The sequence below is a fragment of the Parasteatoda tepidariorum genome, chromosome 9 (assembly GCF_982258835.1).
Source record: "Parasteatoda tepidariorum strain Cologne lab strain chromosome 9, Ptep-v5.0, whole genome shotgun sequence".
NCBI lineage: Eukaryota > Metazoa > Arthropoda > Arachnida > Araneae > Theridiidae > Parasteatoda > Parasteatoda tepidariorum.
Window position 1 is genome coordinate 46674201 of NC_141763.1, and position 21306 is coordinate 46695506.

At 28.0% G+C, this 21306-nt stretch overlaps 1 protein-coding gene across 1 annotated transcript in view; it reads left to right on the plus strand.

Moving 5' to 3' along the window:
* The window catches only part of LOC147804029 (uncharacterized), a 98096-nt gene extending 77254 nt beyond the window's left edge, over nucleotides 1–20842 (plus strand). The window contains exon 2 of the mRNA XM_087151387.1: nucleotides 20635–20842. Within this exon, the coding sequence (XP_087007513.1) occupies nucleotides 20635–20842 (208 nt within the window). The remainder of the gene's footprint in view (nucleotides 1–20634) is intronic.
* Nucleotides 20843–21306: the final 464 nt, after the last annotated feature.

The window sequence follows — 21306 nt, forward strand, 5'->3', positions numbered from 1 at the left end:
AAAAAACCTTTTTTTTTCCAAATCTGCTATTGCATCAAAAACTCAACATGCATTTTATACATGCATTATTATATTTTCTCTAAAATCTTTTTTTTTTTATCAATTATTGATTTTTTTTAAAGAAAGGGAAGGGCAGTCAAAGAAAGTTAGGTTTTCAAATTATCTCTGAACTGAAAGTCATCCATATAATATAGGATATTGCTTTACCAGCTTATATTTCAAATTATACACTTCTTATATATATATATATATATATATATATATATATATATATATATATATATATATATATATATATATATATATATATATATATATATATATATATATAGAGAGAGAGAGAGAGAGAGAGAGAGAGAGAGAGAGAGAGAGAGAGAGAGAGAGAGAGAAGAGAGAGAGAGAGAGAGACAGATAGATAGATAGATTAAGGTTATATATTTATATATATATATATATATAACCTTTAAATCTATACAAACAAAACAGAATGTTTATACGTATGTGCGCATGTATAATGTATGTTTATAAGTATGTATTATACAAATACGCAAATCTGTGCCAATCCGGACAAAATTTGGTGCAAATAAACTCGAAGACATGGAAATCCACCGGTTTTGGCACACCAAAGAATGAGTACCACACTGAAAAAATTCCTTATTAAATTACGGTATAAAATACCGGCACTTTGGGTGTATCATCCGTAAAATTCATTTTCACCCTAAAATCTTATTCCATAAATTTTACAGTTATATTTATTTAATTAGTCTTGTTTAGTAATTTTATGTTAATCATTACTATAAAAATTACGATATATGAGATTGTTTGTTCCATAACATGGAGTTCAGAAAATGAATTTTACGGTGAAAAGTACCAGCACCTTAAGTGATGGTTTAATTTACCGTAGTTAAGATCCGGAATTCTTTACAATGTAGGATGTTAAAATGAAATCACCAAATTTTGTCCTAGTTTCAAAGTTTTCTCGCGTTTTACGAATATATATTTTATTCCTAATTTTACCAAAAACATAACTAATGCACTTAAGTAAAAATGAGTTTTTTGGTGTTCCCATCGAGGCAGAAACACTGTAAATTTTACCATATTCTGGTAATGCTTTTTCTCCTTGTGATCTTATTGTAAGTGCTTATATATATGCAATGTATTCATATCAGATTTATAGTATTAAAGAAATGTTATATAAAGTAGTATTAGTATTAAAGTAAAGCGCCAAAAAGTGCCGTCACCCTGGGAGACAGTACTTTTTATCGTAATTTGATCCAGAATTTTAAATATTGTAATCCTTGTGCCATAGTTCCTTGAAACTAATTTTGTCAATGTCAGCATTTAACCTTCGAATAAAAAGTTTCTCTTTAAAAACTAGATGAAATGTTTGGCTTTTTATTTTTTAGGTAACACATATTTACCAACTTTTTTAGTTCACTCTAGCAACATCTGGCATATAAAGACAAACTTTTAGCTATTTAATAAATATTAAAACCTAAAGACATTTATTAAACTTATTCATAACAAGAGTCTCGCTTACTTTATTAAACGAATCGTACAATATTATGCAATTTTATCTTGAAATAATATTTTGGCGTATATTTTGTACAAGCAGTTCTATGAATAAAAATCTAATCATGTAATATAATCATTACCACAAATGTATTTATCCTAACTTAAAAAGTAAATATTAAATGGCACAAAGCGTCTTAATCCGTTCAATTCAATTTCATGCATAAACTCTTTACTGAATGACTGTAATGACGGGGGAATTGAAGTGAAATACGATAATAGCATCTTCAAAGCATGTGCTAGAATTACCATTACATTTTCTATACAAGGCACGGAATTAATAATCTTATGATCGAACAGTCTCTGCCATTAGTTGAGCCTACACTCTACAGCCGTTGCCTTAAACATTTCCTTAACGTTTTCCAGTACTATATTCAAAGATTTTAAGGAAAATTAATCTTGCTTTAAGGATTAGCTACGGACATTTTGACACTTTCGAATAATAACTGTTCTACCATGAGAAAAATAGTTCTGCTGTAGTTTATTTCGTATGACTATTAGTTTTAGATTTATATTTAAAGTAACAGTGCAAAGAAATACTATTTTATGTAGTTTTGAATTCAAAATGATTTATTATTGTACTTCGCTGTAAGAATTAAACAATAAGCTCAATACATTCTTTTTCAAGCATACAATAATTTTAACGTTCCATACATAAACCTACGCAAAGAAAAAGTACTGTTAAAATTACCGTACTTATTGTGATAATTGTGATCTGGAAAAAAAAAACTATGATCCTGCTTTATAAATCCAAAATATAGTGTATTTAAATTAGTCATTTTGTTATTTTACCATTCATATGGTAACAATTCACCAAGGATTCTGCTTTTCAAAATAATAGTTTTTCTTGCTACACATTTGGTAAACAATACAGAACTAAAGAGTAAATTCAACCGAAAAAATTATTTATTACCATGCTCTAATTATCATAATGAAATCAACTAATTTTACCGCATTTACCAAATTTTATCACATACTATAAAACCATATTGTATTGTTATTTTTGCCAAAATCATTACAAAAGTGTTATGTATGGCTTTTCACAACGCCATTTTAATGTAAAAAAGTTATATTATATTATATAATCATATATATATATTATAGAACCATATATGTATTATATTATAGAAGCAAATATTATTGGCATGGAGATGCATTAAAATTTTTAACAGTGTACAGTTTTGTGATAAACTATTTTTTATTGAAATTTTCCCCATTTAAAAGCCATATAAAATGAGAGTATCAATTACAGTTTTCTTTATCCTATTAGCATGAAAATTTAATGTTTTTTTCTTAACAGTGAGCGTAAATAACATGGATGTCTAATGAATTTTAATTATTTAAAACTTTCATGTAGGAATAGAAGAAAATGCATAAAGCTCATTATTAAGAGTAACTTGTAAGCTTACATAGAGATTTCAAAAAATCATTTATTTATTGTAAATCTTCTTTGAAAAAATATTGATAATAACATATTCTAAAGGCGAGAAGCTAATTAGCCTGTTGACAGTGAATACCTAAGTAGCTCTTGGAACTATCAAAGTCTTAAATTTAATCAATATAAGTCTTAGCTTTTCTAATTACGAAAAAATAATTATATTCAGTCATTTTAATAACCAAGTTGACTTTTTTTTTACATCCATTAATCCAACGTCCCTGTTTTATTTAAAAACTTATATTTCAAAGCTATTTATACATTATAAACACTTTAAGTCACTTTTAAAGGGTAAACATAATTAAGGCTATAATGTTTAAGTAGTCATGTAATTTTTTGTAGGACTTTATTATATTATTTTTTCCTTTAAGAAAAATAAAAAATTTTCAAAATGAAAAAATAAGTTTTTTGACATGATGGTACTGAGGAAAAAAAATCACTGACATGGTTAATTAACTGTATTTAATGAGTTATTTTACTTTAATGGCATGTTTTCAGAATAAAATTATAAATTTCAAAATATAAAAAATGAAATATTGCATGAAAAAGGTATATTTTTATTAACTAAATAGGATAAGTAATTTAAATTAGAACTAAGAACTTTGGCAGTTATCTTCGGAGTACAATTGCTTTGAGAACGCAGTTTAAAAGGCTTTTTTAATTGAATATAGAATCTCAAAGGGATACTTTTCTCTTAAGATTGCGGCAAAAGAAGTAGTTCCAAAAAGCGATTACAGTGATAATAGCATATCAGATGGATGAAAATTCCTTTTATTGTTTAACATAGTTACCTTGATTATGTTTCATTCTTCGTTGTTATAGTTATTTAGATAGAATTAATTTTAATTTACATTTTTAAAAAGTTTTTACTTATTATTTTCTAGATCAATTATAATTATCGAAGTTCATTTGAACAGTGACAGTTTCTAACACTGTATTAAAACTGTAGAAAAACTTTTATGCACAGAAAACGTAAACCATCCCCTTTTTTTTCCTTATTCTTAACATTTATTTTTTAATAATTATTTTAGTGTAGAGCTTCTTTTAAATATTATTTTACAACATACATTTTCAAGAATTGTTAGAACTTAGAATTTTATTTTACATAAATAGAAATTCCTGACAAATTTTTAACTGAAAAAAGTACTGTAAAATGATTTTTTTTCATAAAAAGCCAAAACCAAAAATAGCTGGCAATCGAAATGTTTATCCAATATTCCGGCATTTTTCTAGATATATTAACAGTTTAAAGCTATAAGTTTATATAATTCCATATTTTAGCTTTAGGCTCCTTCCAAGCACTTTGAAACTATAAATATTAGATTAAACAACGTTTTGTTAGAATAATTCCTGAATTCATTTTATAAGAAAGCAAATATTTTATGTAATATTTTGGCGTTAATATTTTTATTTAGAGCTACGTTTCACTTGAATAATTCTAGAAAATATTTTGCAAAAATGGATATGTTCTATAAAATACCTTGGCATGAAGATAAATAAGAGTGTTGTTAGAATCATTCTTTAAAATATTTAGTTCTAATGTAAATAAGTATTCTTGCCAATGAATTATTGTCATATCATATGTAAAATAAAAAGGTGCCTTGTTAGATTAATTTTTAAAAAATATCTTTTGCATTTTTCATTCGAGTAATTCTGATAGGTATTTTGCATTAATTCAAATATTATATAAAATAACTAAGCATTATAAGAAATTTAACAACATAGTTGGCACTAGCAACAAATAAATAAATTTTAAAAGTGAGTTTTAATTTGACCCTAAGTACAGCTTAAGTAATCAGAAATTTACTATCATCCAATTACCTAGAATTCCGTTGTAAATTATAAAAAAAGGTAATTGTCTAAGGTAAATTGTCTTTTCCACGCTTCGAAAGACTAATATTGCAATGCAATATCATTGCAATTTTGCAATATCATTGCAATTTTGCAATAGCTTTGATATTGCATTGCAATTTTATCCACGCTTCACAAGACTGATATTGCAATGCAATATCAATCATGTGAAGCGTGGATAAAATTATTATTATAATATAAAAAATATATTTAAATACATTTTATTAAGGTTTAGATTTTATTACAATTCCTTTTTAGGGAAAAAATGAATAGCATATGAATGAATTTTTTTATGATATCATTTTATTATAGGTCGGATTTTTCCCGAAAATTTAGCATTAATGGTGGCTTTAAGCGATTACGTATCAAGGTTTTTATTTCTGCCGAAATATTCTCATTATTTATTATTAACATTATTATTAAGTCATATTTTTTTTTAAAATAGCTTGAAATTCTTAATACAATTTTCAAAATGCATTGCTACAGAGAGGAAACTTTAAAATGCATGTTTATAAATGTTGATTTCTTACTTTACTATGTCTCATTATTTATTATTAACATTATTATTGAGTCAATTTTTTTTTAAATCAGCTTGAAATTCTTAATACAATTTTCAATTCAATTCTTAATACAATTCTTAATACATTTTTCAAATTCTACAAGGAAGAAACTTTAAAATACATGTTTATAAATGTTGATTCCTTACTTTACAATGTCTTAACCCAGGAATGTGCGGAGGTTATTTTATATATATACAATATGCATTCTATAAGTTCTGATTCCTAAACAAATAGATACCTGTTGATTCCTTTTTTATTAGTAGGTGATCTATTCTTATCTTCCTTTTGTGAATAATTAGAAAAAAATTCTACCATATTTTCCTCTCCCAATAGACCTTTTATCAATTGCTGTTATAGATTAACCCCGTGAGTCTTCCAATTTATTTTACAAATAATTTTATAACTCTTTGGTGCTGAGTTCTGAGCATTATTTGCGTTGCCCGAATAAAGAAATTTCGACTTACTTACAATATTCATGAAATTTTTCCTTCAATAAGCACAAGAACTGTTTTGCTTACTCACAAAAATCCACTAATTGTGTGTAAAAACAGACGACGTTACCACACTGTGCTTAAAAATCAAACACATCGCTTTATTACTTATAAGGAATCAAAGGCAGCGAACATGTGGTTAATCCAAGTTTTATTCATGAAATACAAGTTCAAATATCAAAAATTTTTTGTCTGGAATCACAAAATATGTATTATAAACTTCTTCAAAAGGAAGTTTCGCTCGAGAAATTGAAAACGATAGTGAAATTGATAACGATTCGTATCCATTTTTTTAAATTAACATATAATTTCTGTGTGCTACAAGTGTCTGCGAAAAAATAAATTATAGATAAATGTTACTATATACCTTTATGATATAGTTAAATTAACAGTATCTAGAAGAATATAATTAATTACATGTAAATTATCTGAGAAATAAATATTACTAAATCTTATTAAATTTTATCACAAAAGGAATGGTGAAAATCTTCAAATAGTAAAGCAATAAATATTGAGAGTCAAGGAGTCAAAAACTTAATATTTCCACTAACATTATAATATATTTTAATGAATTATAGTATTAATTAATTAATGGAATTAATTAATAGTATTAATGAATTGCATGAATGGAATTAATGAATTTCATTTAAGGTCATTCCATGATCCCAGTTTTAAGAGCACACTCCCGGTTTAAAAAAATACAACATTCAAATTTACAGCTTTTTCTGAAAGAATTAAACATCTTAGTTCAGCCTCAACCGTGAGTTTTAGTGTTTCTACATAATGGATTTTAAAACTCAAATTTAAAAAATAAGAGAAAACAATATTATAATTAACCTAATTGTCTGATAATGAGCACAAGAGATAATTACATAATGAGAATCAAATAATTACGATAGTTAAAAAAATTAAATTTGCTTAACTTAACCCCATAATTTCAAATAAAAAATTTCAATTAATTTTTAATTTTCGAAAGTATTATTCTATTTTCAAACAATAATTATAATTGTCATAATTGAATGTTAATTCAGAGAAAGCATGTTTTTTGTCTGATTACAATACTTAAATTATCATTGCACAAAATAATTAATGTACACTCTATAACAGAAAAATCGACGCACCAAGAAGCACTCACGCCTGCACACTGCCGAGCCAGATTACAGTGGTGCATGGCTCGATCAGGCTGGAATGATGCCGACTGGGGACGTGTAGTCTTTAGCGACGAATCCCGCTTCCAACTGTGTCCTGACAATCATCGAAGACGTGTTTGGAGACGCACAGGGCAGAGGGGGGGATCCTGCCTTCAAAATTGCACGCCACATCGGCCCTAACAAGGCATTATGGTCTGGGATGCCATTTCCTTTGACAGCCGAACCCCTTTGGTCGTCATTAGAGGTACACTTACTGCACAGCGGCACGTCGACGACATCCTAAGACCTGCTTTGCTACCGTTCCTTTTGCAGTGCCTGGGCTGGATTTTCAACAGGACAATGTCAGACCACGTACGGCACGTGTTGCTATGAACTGTCTGCAAGCTTGTCAAACTCTTCCCTGGCCTGCCAGATCACCAGATCTCTCTCCCATCGAGCATGTCTGAGATATGATGGGAAGGCGATTGCATCTGGCACGGAATGTTGATCACCTTGTTCGACAAATGGATCGAATTTGGCAGGAATTACCGCAAGAGACCATCCGGGAGCTTTATCGGTCTATGCCACGCAGTGCAGCAGCTTGTATCCATGCTAGAGGCGGGTCAACACCTTATTTAACTTTTAACCGTAACTCCTTAATAAATTACTCAATTGTTCTGAAATTTTAATCATTTACTATTCTGTACATTATTTTCCTATCCACCAATTTTCGTCTCAATCGGACAACTCCTTCTTGGTGCGGCGATTTTTTTGTTATAGATTGTATTAAAGATTAATCCTGAAACTATCAAATAAGCCCTCAAGATTAGTTTTCAAACTTCAAACCAGTTATTCCGAGAAAACCCGACAATTAGATCAAAAGTTATAAAAATGCTTCGGTTTTGTTATTATTATTTTGCTCGTAAGTTTCAGGATGCTAGTACACAGTGAAAAAAATTCTGGTAAAATTACCATATTGTATAGTTATGACATTTCTGATAAAAAAAAGAATTCTGATTAATTCAAAATGTACGATATTTAAAGTATTTATTTGGTAATTTTTCTCTTCATATGGTAACGGTTAACCGTTAATTCCAGTTTTTAAAATTATAGCTCTTATTACCTCACATTTAGTTGAAAATACAAAACATAAAAGTAAATTTAACCGAATAAATTTTTTATGCCATGCTTTAAGGTGATATATAGCTCATGATAAAGTAGTTAAATTTTACCACGTTTACCAAATTATAAAACAGTAATTTATTGTTAATTTAACTAAAGTCATACCAAAGCACATCGATAAAAATTACCAAGTTTCTTGTGTACAAAAAAAGCAAAAATTGATTTAACCTTACTTTGTCTCAGTGTAGTTAATTTATATTTTAATTATAAAAATTTTTCAAATAATCATATCATTTCAACAACATATTTAAATTAGTTTTGTGATCAGTTGCCTAGAAATATATTTTATTAACCTTAGTGCTATGTTTAAACAAGTATTAGTAAATCAGATAGGTTCACCAAATATTTATATTATTAAATTGCTCTAAATAAGTAGTTATGAAGAAGGGATATGACAATTTCACCTGACTTATTTCATTTATTTTGATCGAGTCTTGAAGATTAGCGGTAAACTAATATTTACTTAAATTCGTATCAGTTTATCAAACATTCTCTTTGAATAACGAAATTCAATTCCTTCTAAAATAAAATCAAAAAGATTTAAGCATACGAAAACGTATTGGAATTATGACAATTTCGTTAAAGTTGCAGAAATGGAAGAAGGTAATACTTTTCCAAATATTTTAATTAAATGTGGTAAACTGAAGATGTTCGGATTTATTTGGTTGTGGAAATGTTTTCAGTGATTTGAAAAATTATTTGTATTTTGTAAGTTTCAGAAAGTTAACATGGTGTTTTTGTTTCTTTAACAAATATTTGCTTCATAAAAAAAAACTATTTTCTGTGTATTTTGTTAAGGATAAACCAAGTTTATTAGAAAACTATTATGAAGATCTAAAAAGTTTAAATACTATAAAAGGTAAGCATTTAAGCAGAAATGGTTTACTGCTTAATTACTGCTGTTTTATTGAAATAATTTTATTATCTTTTATTCTCAAAAGTTTGAAAATTAGTTTCAAAATAATTTAACATATAGAGCTGCTGTCTGAGAAAACTCTGTCAAGCAATGTTTTCACAATAATCACCATTTATAGGTACATGACACAACTGATTGACAAAACTAATAAATATCTGTGTTCAAATTTCTATCGCAGTTGGAATGTCGTACTTGCGACATTTAAACAAACACTCCAAAAACTCATCTTAAATGCATTGAAATTCTACAATCAGATAATGTTCTAGATTTGAATATACAATGTCAATTTCTTTCAGTTTTGAAGTAGTTATAAAGTTCCAAGTAGGTCAAAAATGCAATTTTCTTTCTAAATATGAAACGAATTACAGTCGTAACATGAAAAGCCAAAAATGGTTATGGATTTAGAGAGGTTGCTTAAATCGATGTACTTTCAGTAGCGGTTACTTTTTACAGCTCGAAATTTATAGTGAAAAAAGCAAGCATTTTTCTGTAATAGGATAAAATAAACGTTTCTATTCTTGAAGAACAACTTATATTGTTGATTTATGTAAACATGCATTTCCTTTTCCATTTATAAATGTAATTAAGTTAACTGTAGTTCTGAGTTTCATTAATTAATTATTCTCTAAAAGTAAAACCTCATAAATTGAAATGGTATCTAGTAAATTTTCTGGAATTCGAAAACACTTCTTAAATTGAAAAGTGTCTTAAGTAACCCTGACTGATGGTAGGTGGCTTAGCTTTCTTATGTTTGCTTGAAATAAAATAATTAAAATTTTTCCTAGCTACGTCTCAAACTCAGCAATATTAATAATAAAGCGCTCTCTCTAAATCTAGGAGTGGTTTCCGGTACTAGATAGTTTGATTTTTGCATTAAAAATATCATATGATTTATTTTATTTAAAAATTTGTATTTTTATAAAACTACTGCAACAATACTGTAAAAATTGACATTCATTCCTTTAATACCTATTAAACATTTATGCATGCTTAAGAATTTCTGGTAAAATTACCGTACTCTACAGTATTAGCATTTATAGCAAAAAAAACATAGCTGTGGTTAATTAAACCATTATTTACGGTAATTAAACCATTCATCTGGCAAATTTTTAGTTCACACGTTACATATGTTAACGGTTTACCAGAAATTCTGGTTCTCCAAATTATATTTCTTATGACCACACACATAGTAAATGCAAAACTAAAAGGTAAATTCAACTTAATAAACAGTTTTATACAATGTTTTTATACCAAGTATCATGATAAAATTACCAAGTTTTATATAATATTATAAAACTATATTTTATTCTTAATTTAACTGAAATACTATTCCATCAATGCTATTCGGTAAAAAGTATCGATCATTTTGGTGTTCCCATAGAGCCAGAAACCCAGTAAATTTTATATTATTCTGGTCATTTTTAACCATATTTTGTTTTCTGAGAGAGCTAATTTTTTCTAAATTTGTTTTCTGTAAGAGCTACTATTTAAAACAATGCAATAAGAAACTTCCTTAATTAACTGCAAAAATTATTAAATTTAAATTAATTATTAACTATTTAATACATTTATTGTGAAATATTAACTATATTATAAGACTTTTGGGACTGAATTTATACTTCAAATTTTGTAAATGTTAGGAAAGAAAGAGCATTCGACAGAAGAATGACACTTACATCCAATATCGCAAATCTCAATCATTCCACTAGATTGAATATTATAAATTACAGAGTAAGATTTGCATATGCATCACTTATTTTGAGAGAAAACTTCGCTCTAGTTGGAAAACTTTGATAGCAGATTCAGCAAAAAAGGAGAAAAAAAAGAGCATAATCGAATTTAGAAATTATTCTCAGCAAAAAACAAAATGGAAAAAACAAGATTTTTTTTTATCAACCGCATTACTTTTTTTCGCAACAAAAAAAGCTGAATTTCGCTTTTTCCAAAAATTATTCGGTCCATGTTATTTGTTTTCTTTTAAATAATCTTATAAAACTAGTATGTCCAAGATATAAAAAATATAGCATAAATTATTATAGTATTACTTCAAAGGAAAGGTAATACGCAAATTCGTTTAAGTTTTTTGCCTTTAATATGCACATGTTAATTACTTTTTATTAAATGAAAATGACAGACTAATAATCATATGAGTGCCCCTAATTCATCTATTTTATGAAATAATATTATAAAATTTGTATGTTTACGAAAAAAAAGTAATTGTAATTAAAAAATTCTGTATTTTTTTTATAAAACAATGATGACAAATAAGTAAATATAAAATTCATTTTGCTAATTATTTATATTCAAATGTTAAATATTTCCATTCAAATAAAAAAAAATATTTTTTTCTTACGGATTTAGAAAAAAATTTGTAAATTATTTTCGTTTTTATTAACCGTGGTTTTAAGTATGATTTTTTTCAAATTTTTATTTCCAACTGCTTATAGGAAGCACTCGTAAAAAAATATGCAATATATAATTTTATATAAATAAAAATATATAATTTTAAATAAATATATAATATTTAATTTTACATAAATAAATAATAAATAATTTCATTTCAAAACATTTTATATAATTTATAAAATGTATAATTTTAAAGAGGTAAAAATGTAATGAGGATTGTTAGTATGTATCTCACATAAGCTAAATCAATTAAGTTAATGTAAAAGAGAAAAGCCATCAAGTTCAAAATGTTAAATTTTGGCTGCATAGGTAGAATAAGTAGAAAATTATTAAAATGTATACGTAGCTAAAAGCTACATATACATTCTAATGTTAATCTTGCTATAAATTGCACTTACCAAGCTTTTTTCGGAGATGAAGGCATTTCGGAGATGAATGCATGATATTTGCATTTCTATAGTGTCCTCAACTTAGGCAATTGACTATTTTTAATGCTAATTTTTCTTAAGACAAGGAGAAACATCTGTAATTTTGAAAATTGTTTTTGTATATATCCTTATGAGAACCTTTAGCGATAAACATTTCATTGAATTTTTTTATTTAATATTTTATAACCATCGTTGAACAGCAGAACCAATTTTTGGGTTTTACGACTACTAATGTTCAGCTACGTAGCCTTGTAATTTTAAACCAAACCCAGAAGACAAGGGAAATTCTGGATCAGGTATTAAAAGAAATTTGCCTTTGTGAAGGACTTTTTGATGGAACTTAACCGTATTTGCGTTACATGGAGAAGAAGACAATGAGAATCTCCCACGGTTGGCCTGGCGACAAGGGGGCACTTACCCATGAACCGTCTACCACTGAGGATATTTCACGTCAGCACTGTGGTCGGTGCAAGCTGGATGCGGAATTCGTATCGACCAGCCATCCCTTAGATTCGAACCCGGTTCACCTCATTGGAAGGCGAACGCTCTACTTCCTGAGCCATCGAGGCTCCATTGAATAATTTTTCTTATTTTATTTTATAACCGTCGTTGTACAGCCGACCCAATTTTTTGGATTTACGACCACTAATTTTCATCTCCGTTGCCTTGTCATTTTAAAACCAATTCTGAAGACAAGGGAACTCTCGTATTAAGAATTAGGAGAAATTTTTCTTTACGATAAAACTAACCCCTCATTTGTGTTACATGACGACCTCGAGGAAGATCGACCGTGGTAGGAAGACCTCCCACTGTTAGCCTGGTGGTAAAGGGTATCTTACCCATGGTCCGGTTAGCACTGAGGATATTTCATTTCAGCACTGTCGTTGGTGCAAGCCAGATGCGGATACGTATCGACCAGCCATCACTGGGGTTCGAACCCGGTTTAAAATTCTTTGTAGTAAAAGTAGAAGGCGCTCCCCTGATTGAGATAATTTTTAAAGTGCTTGGCTAAAATGTTCAACAAGCTCCGAAACAGTGTCTTCTAGACTACTTTGGCCCATGACACAACTAGAAGCATTTTCAAGTTCAGATCGTTTTAAATTATCATCCACCCAGATCCACACCTGTAAAACAATTGAGCACACTGAACACTATTGGGCAGCTTATGTGAGCTGATGGGGCAAAGAGTAGACACTGACCCTTTGATTAGCCATCTGGGAAGAAGACCGGCTTCATGTCTTTTTTTCCTCTCCACCTCTGCTCAGTTGTATGGGAATATACTAAGATATTTTCCCTTTTCATGATATTTTTTTCCCATTTAACTTTCAAAAATCTTTTTTTTTTTTAATTTCCATGACTCTTTCTTTAAGAACTATGTTTAATTCAGTTTTGAATTCCATAAAGTTTCCTAACTTAAAATTATTTAATCCGTTTGAAATTAAAGAAATAAATTAGCGTACTTCCTTTCCCAGGGACTATCCACATGATAATGGTAGTGTTGCCATAAGTAGAGAGTTATGCTCTGCACCACCAGTAGCCCATTTCGAACACCAATTATTATTTACTTTGTAAAAAGGCATCCTGTAAAAGGGCTGAAAGTCTTATTGGGGGGGGACAATTAATATAGCATTATATAGCATATGTATAGCATATAGCACTATATAGCATTATAAGAAAAATATTTAAAGATCGTTAAGTAAAGCCTTGAAAAAGCAAACAATGAGCCTTACTGCGAAGTTTTATACCGTAAAGTAAACTCCGTTTTATTCTGTAAAGTAAATGAGCTTACTGCAAAGTTTTTTACAGTTATATTTATTTAATTATACAGTTGTTCATTGATTTTACAATATTATTGCAATGTAAAAATTATCAATATATCAAATTTTTTGTTTTGTAAAATTTTACTGTGAAAAATACTGCCGCTAGGAATGCCGGTACTTTTTATCGCAGTTGATCCGGAATTTCCCAAAGTGCATAAAAGATAGATTACTAATTTGGATGAAGACTATATTGAAATCATTATTCAACAGATCAAGACTATCAATTTAGCTAGTGTAAAAGAAAACTAAAGAACAATATCTTTGAAGTTAATTTAAATAACACACATCTTTACAATAATTACAAGCTAAGCAACAAAGATTGAGTAAGAAGCTAAAAATTTGAAGTTAATGAAATAATATTTGCTGCATCCAAGGAGATAAGACCAGACGTCAGAGCATACTGAATAAGAAGTAACCATTAAATTGAAAAACCATTTAAACTAACTGCGAATTGGAGTAGAGAGAGATTCAAAGGATTCGCAAGAGAAGGAGTACTTATTCAAGTCAACTCCGAGAAAGATCTCAACGTTTAGAACTAAGCAATTGAGGACCGAGGCCTCAAAGAGACTTTTGGAATATCAAAGCCAACTCTCCGACATCAAGAAATAACTCCGTATAATTATTAAAATGAGCTAGACGAAACAAGCTTCATTGCAATTGTAAAAGAATGTAACGAAGAACTAGCTGAAACAAACATAGCCGTGAAGTAACCAATAAAAACAATAGTAATCACCGAATCAATCATAGTAATCAACAATAGAATCTACTGATCTTACTCCCTTGTCTGTTTTAAGCGACGTATTTTATTCATGATGTAGTCTAAAAATAATTCTGGATATTTTTAAGAAGGTTGAAGCTACTTATCCGTATTGCGATAATTGAATGTTTGTTTTGCGTGACATTTGTAATTTGTCACATGATTTTAACTTTATTTGAATTCACCATAAAGTCAACCATTTCTTACTTTCATGCAGATACTTTTCATGCATACGTTTAGAACGAAATTTCATCTTAAGCTCTAAACAGGGCACTTTTAGTGAAATTTACTTTAAAAACTTAATTCTATTATAATTTCCAATATTATATGAAATAAAGCTTCCCAATTCTTAACCGAAACTTTTAAGTACAATTAAATATAATAATTTAAGTAAAACTGGATCTAATTATTACTTTATTTTTCTTATTCTAGCTTTAAGAGGAATTTTATTCCATTCCATTAGTTACGTTCTTTATTAAGATTCTTTTCTCGAAAACATTACAAAATGAATTACAAACAATTATGAGCAAATTTTTAATCAAATAAAGTTAATACAATTAAACGTAAAAGTCGTTTAAAATATGTTAATTGGTGAAAAATAATCTTAAGATGCATATGCAATATCTATAAGCATGAATTAAAAATTTCTATTTCTTCCAAAAACTAAGTAATTAAATCACTTCAGTTCTTTTTAGTGCGTAGAGAAACATCTTTGTTCCTTATTTGATTTACTTATGCAGACAACTTAAGATTTTGAAAGTTTTCGTGCTAATTTAATTTTACTTTAGAAATCTCAACGATGGATTAGTCATAGATTTAGGTATTGAAAGTGACGAAGAGAATGCTTAATAATTAATACCTGTTCTTCATATGGAGTAAAATAAATCATAAATAATCAGCGGAAAACAAGTTTTCTATGCTTCATATTGAAGCTTGAATAAAAAAATTACTTTTTGAATATTGGTTGAATTTCGATGACTAGTTAGTGCTGAGTCTAAAACTAAAATCTATTCGTTCCCAGTACTGAGTTTTAACCAAGGGATTGAATATTTTGTCCGAAAACACTAAAATTGCAAATTTTTGACTTTTATTTCAAATTTTATTAAATCGTAAATCCATATAAATTAGATTAATATTATAGTTTTAGTACTTAGAATGGAGTTGAGTTATACTTATTGGAAAGTTATAATAACTTAAAGTAATATTTTTTTTCCTTATAAAATAATTTCTTTTGCAGGAATTGACTCAACAGTCCAGAAATAGTCACCTGGTGTGATGCTATTCCATTTTTATTAATATAACCTCTTCATTTTCTTAATATCCTCGTTAACCATCTCATCACTTCCTTTCTAACTGTATTTACATATTTAAGAAAATAGCAAACGTGAGAATCGAGAAGATGGAATTTTAAGCCCGTTTTACAGTCCAAAATATACATATTTTTTAGAAGAAAATTATTTTCCTTAGAAAGTTAGAGATAATTAATTTCTAAAATTTCCAGACGTTTATTCCGCTTGTTTCCTTTTTAGCACCAACATTTTCAATTTCTAAGACTATCCTGGTGCTTTGTTCCACACGTAGAAAGAAAGTATATAAAGTTACCGTATTGGGTAGTAAGGAAATTTCTAATAATAATAGTAATAATAATAATAATAAAAATTTACAAATATAATTCCGCTTAATGAAACCGAAACATATGGTATTTAAACCATTTGTTAGGTAATTTTTCTGTTCATATGGTAACAGTTTATAGGAAATTCTGGTCTTCAAAATAATGCATCTTATTAACATACATTTAGTAAAATTCAAAACCGAAAAATACATTTAACAGAATAAATAGTTTTTATATCATGATCTAAGATATCACGATAAAATTACCATTGGCGTAGAAAATTATAGCTATTATTAAACTATTACTATACATTTAATAAAAATTAGGAAAAGAAATTAAGTTTAATAGAATAAATGGATTTTTTGTAACGCTCTGAGGTATGAAGATAAAATTACCGAATTTTACCACATTTGCCAAATTTTATCACTTATTATAAAACCATATTTTATTTTAAATTCTGCCAAAATAATTACCAAAGCACGTAGATAAAATTTACAGAGCTTTTTGGTGCCATTACAAAACATTGCTGGGCGAAAAACCATCATTTAGATTTTTAATCACCCCAAATCATCCAAAAAGTTGTTGATCTGGATTTGTTGTTGATCAGTTGTTGATCCGGAATTTGGGGTAAGCTACTGCATCCTCAAAATACTCTATTATTTACGATCTTACCTCTGTATCATATTTGTCGAATATTTGGAAATCATATTTTTTTTTTTCAGTTTTTGATTTTTTGGCCTTGTAAACTGTAGGGTAAAGAGAGAGACTAAAGGGGACATTGAGCAAAAGTGAGAAAAATTCTTCATTTATCGGACAAATCTTTTCTGTAAGATATCGCAAATTGGCAACAGTAGTGTACACTTCCGTATGCAGTTGCATAATCACACTGTGAATACACTAAGCAGAAATTTATAAAGAAGGGTTTTTAAGGTTCAAAAGTAACTTTTGATTTTTTTTCACTCTTTTACTAGCATATTTTATTTTCAACTGGAGATGATAATTTTTAATACATGTTACTGTTGTTCAACTATTTTAACATTAGCTTTTAATCTCTTTAGTTTTAATTAATAATCCTTGTTCACAAACAAAGATATAACTTTGTATAGCTAGTGCAGATACGAGGTGGGCCTATTGTGAACATGCTTTAAGTGAAATTTTCCTTTTAAAAGTTAGCAACTTTAGTTTTTTTTTCCAATCTTAAATCACAATGATATCTGATATAAATAAATTGAAACTTCTAGATCCTCTGAGACTTCTATGTCTTTGAAACTTCATTGAAACTTCTAGAAACTTCAGTAATCTTTATGCATAAACAAACATATAACTTTGTGGGGATTGTGTAGACACGTGGTGGGGCTAGAGTGAACATGCTTTAAGTGAAATTTTCTGTTTAAAAGTTAGAAACTTCAGTTTTTTTCCCAATTTTAAATAGCCGTAATATCTGATATAAATTAATTGAAACTTCTTGAGTTAATAGGGTAGTGGGGTTAGTGTGGTTCTAAACAACATTCTTTTAAAAAATATTATGTAAATCCAAAACAATTTCTGAAAAAAGAATGCAATAAACGTAAAAAAATTATCACTTTAGTAGTAACCACTGTCGAATTTTAATAATCTTTGTTTTTACCATCCCTGTCTTTTAACCTACAGATGAAGGTGTAATATTGTGACGGACATGTTTTAATAAATTTTTACCCTTTGTGGTGTTAAACGTTGTTTATTAAAATTTGAAAATAGTAATCTTTGAATATTTACTTAATCTTCAGTATCAAACAGACGATAAAAGAGTTTGCAATCACTATGGGTTTACCTTTAAGCAATATACGTGGTAGTTTTTCTATATTAATAGTCTTTTTACAATGCTAAAAACCATAAATAATGTCATTGAAAGACAGAGACATGATAATTTTGGTGTTATAGTGAATCATATTGATCAGTGTCGGAATACGGAATCAAAGACAGAGGCACAAAGGTGCAGTATAATCGCAAGCAAGTTGCAACTAGGAAAAATTTTTGGCTAATCAGGCTTGGAGTACAAAATAAAACAATTTATCGATATTAATGTAACAGCCAAATAGTTAATCTATTTTTTTATTAGTTGTTGTGTTTCGATATTGAAAAAGAATGTTTAACCTTCAAAATATCGACACAATTTTATGCCTTTTTCAAACAACATTAGATGTAATTTTTTTTACACTGTTAACAATTCCTGATCAAATTAAGGTATAAAAGTACCGACTCTTTGAGTGCATCATCCGTAAAATTTGTTTTAGCGTGAAAGCCATTTTTACTGTAAAATATGCTATCCTAATTTTTGCTGAAATTCTTATTCAGTTAGAATATTTTACAATATTTTACGATAATTATTACAGTAAAATGTACTGTAAATCAGATTTTTTATACCGTATATCAGATTTCATAATGGTACATCAAAATTCCTGTAAAGATGGATTTACGGGTGAAAAGTAGCTGCAACTTGAGTGCCACTAATTTTTACCGTAATTTTACATAGTATGTCCATTTAACTCCATTTATATTTAGAATAAAGTTAAGCTTTTTTCTTATTTATACTTTTCATAATTTTTTTTAACGAAATCAGATCTGAAATTTTCGGATCAGCAATTTGAAAAACCTGCTGGAAAAATTTAATCTTGTTGTAATTTTCAATAGATTCAATTTTCGAAACACTCGAAACTCTCAAACACACAATTGAAATATAATTTAAGTTTTAATATAAAACTCCAAAAGAAACATTTGTTTTAGAAGTAATTATTTATTAACTAATTCGAAATTAAATACAGTTTATTTCATGCGTATGGATAAATTTTATCTAATCATAAAAATTCTGTCCCTTGATAAATTCGCAACTCATAAACATCACAAAAGTAATTACTAAGAAAATTATTTGTAAATTTTTAATCAAATCATCTGTGTGTCAAAGTCGTTTCAAATTGGTAAATTTATTAAATGTCATCTTTAGAAACAAATGCAGAATTCGAAAGCACGATTTAAAAATTTCCATTCTGCGTAAATAAACAAGTAATTAAATCACTGGTGATCTTTTTAGTGCACAGTGAAGTATCTTTGTTCGAGATTAGATTTTCTTAAATTAAGAGGGACATCAGGATTTTGAAAGCTTTCACGCTAATTAAATTTTACTTTGGTACATGCAAAGGTGGATTTGTTATTGGTTTAGTTATTGGGAGTGAACAGGGATTGTTAAGTCGACTAAAATGCACTTTTATAATTAAAAGAGGAAACAGACGTATGAAAATAAACATATGAAAATAATTTATCAGAGAGACAATTGGAAGGTAGTTTAAATAGATTTTTTTTTTAATATTTAAAGAAATTTCTTAAAAAAATTAAGAAATTAAATTTAGAAGAAAAATAAAATTACATTTCTTATAAAAAAAATAAGCTTTACTAGAAAAATATTTGAATATATATTATATTACCGTCATGTGGGGCTACTTTGTGCAAATTCGAATTTGGCACTTTTCAAGTGCTGCTATTCAGAATTATGTTTTTTTCACGTTAAAAATGTGTGGAATTCGAAGATAGAAGTCTCCTCTATTACTACAACTACTTTTTCGAATTTTAAAACAATCTCAGAGCGTGTTTTGTTTATCCAATGTCAACAACTTTCCGAGAACGTCGGACGTCGAAAAGTGTGCGTGAAAACTTTAGCTATGAAATGCAAAGACGTTGATCAAACAATTGTCGTAAGTGCAAAATTTTTTATTTATATATTAATAAGCAATTATATCATGTTAGCGTTAAAAAAGTTTGAAAATTAATAACAAATAAACGGAAAATGAAAAAAAATACACCGTGGGGCTACTTTGTGCAAAGTTTCATTCGTTTTTTTTTTCGACAAAAAAATGGTCAGACATTATAAAAAAAATACCTGGAACGAGAAACTACCATGATTACACTTTAGAAGAGCTGCAGCAATGCTTCCAAGCAGTTGCTGGTGGTATGTCGATTGCAGAAGCTTCTCGGAAGTACAAAATCCACAGAAATACTATCTCTAAAAAATTCACAAGAAACACGTGAAACGTGCTGGTAAACTATTGTTTTTCTTCTACGAAGATTTTTCAATGAATTAATCAAACGATGTAACACATAAAAATATATTTTACAGGACATCAGGTGATTTTGAAAGAAACTGAAGAGCAAATTTTGTCATGTTCATTCAAGCATGTTATGTTCAAATTTACCTATATTATAAATGTTAATGAATATGTAATAATTATTATTTTTGAAATTTCATCTATTTCAATGTTCAAAAATGTATATGGTTTCCTTATGTTTAAACTCAAATGTTTTGAAATAAACATTCTTTTTAAGAAAAAAATTCTTTATAAAAAATTGTTTTTTAACGCTGAAAATTATTTTCAAACTAATATCTTTACATATCTTGATGTTTTTGTTATTAAAAATGTCAACAATTAACTTTTTTAACCTTTAGGATACGGTTACTCGGTGAAAAAATTCTCCTCTCTGTCCGGCGCTTTCTTGCAGAAATTCAGCCCCCACTTAGTCAGTGGGAGGTAACTACTTTAGCCACTTATGAATGGAAAACGTTTTGTTGTAATTTATCTATCCATCTCCAAGAGGAGAGCAGTAGAGGGTTGCAGCGTGCATCGTTATCGGCATACATTTTGACTCAGTTATGAATATTTTGGCATACTTTATTTGAACGTGTAACACATTATGAGAAAAAGTTAAAATATAATTTTTTTTTTCGAATTTTTTCTTTTACGAAATAACAAACTTTTTCTCTATAATGAAACAACTCATATTTAAAAAGTTATTCAGAATTTTTACTGATTTTTTTTAAAAGCCTTTTCTACTGTTTTTAAAAGATACAAATAAATTATTCTTGTTGTAAAATGTTAAAAAATTTATTCTGATAGCTAATGTTAAAAAGCATAGTTTTTGGTTCTCTTAGAAATGAGATGCGTCTGAAACTTCAAATGTTTTTTTTTCGAATTTAATAGTTTATTTAATTTTTCCGTTAAAATAATTTAGTCAAATGTAGATTTTTTTTCATAAATTTTTTATACTAAATGGATTTTTCATCTTTCTTTCACCTTTTTCTTGAAATTTAAAGTCGCATACATTACGTTCTTACAAAATT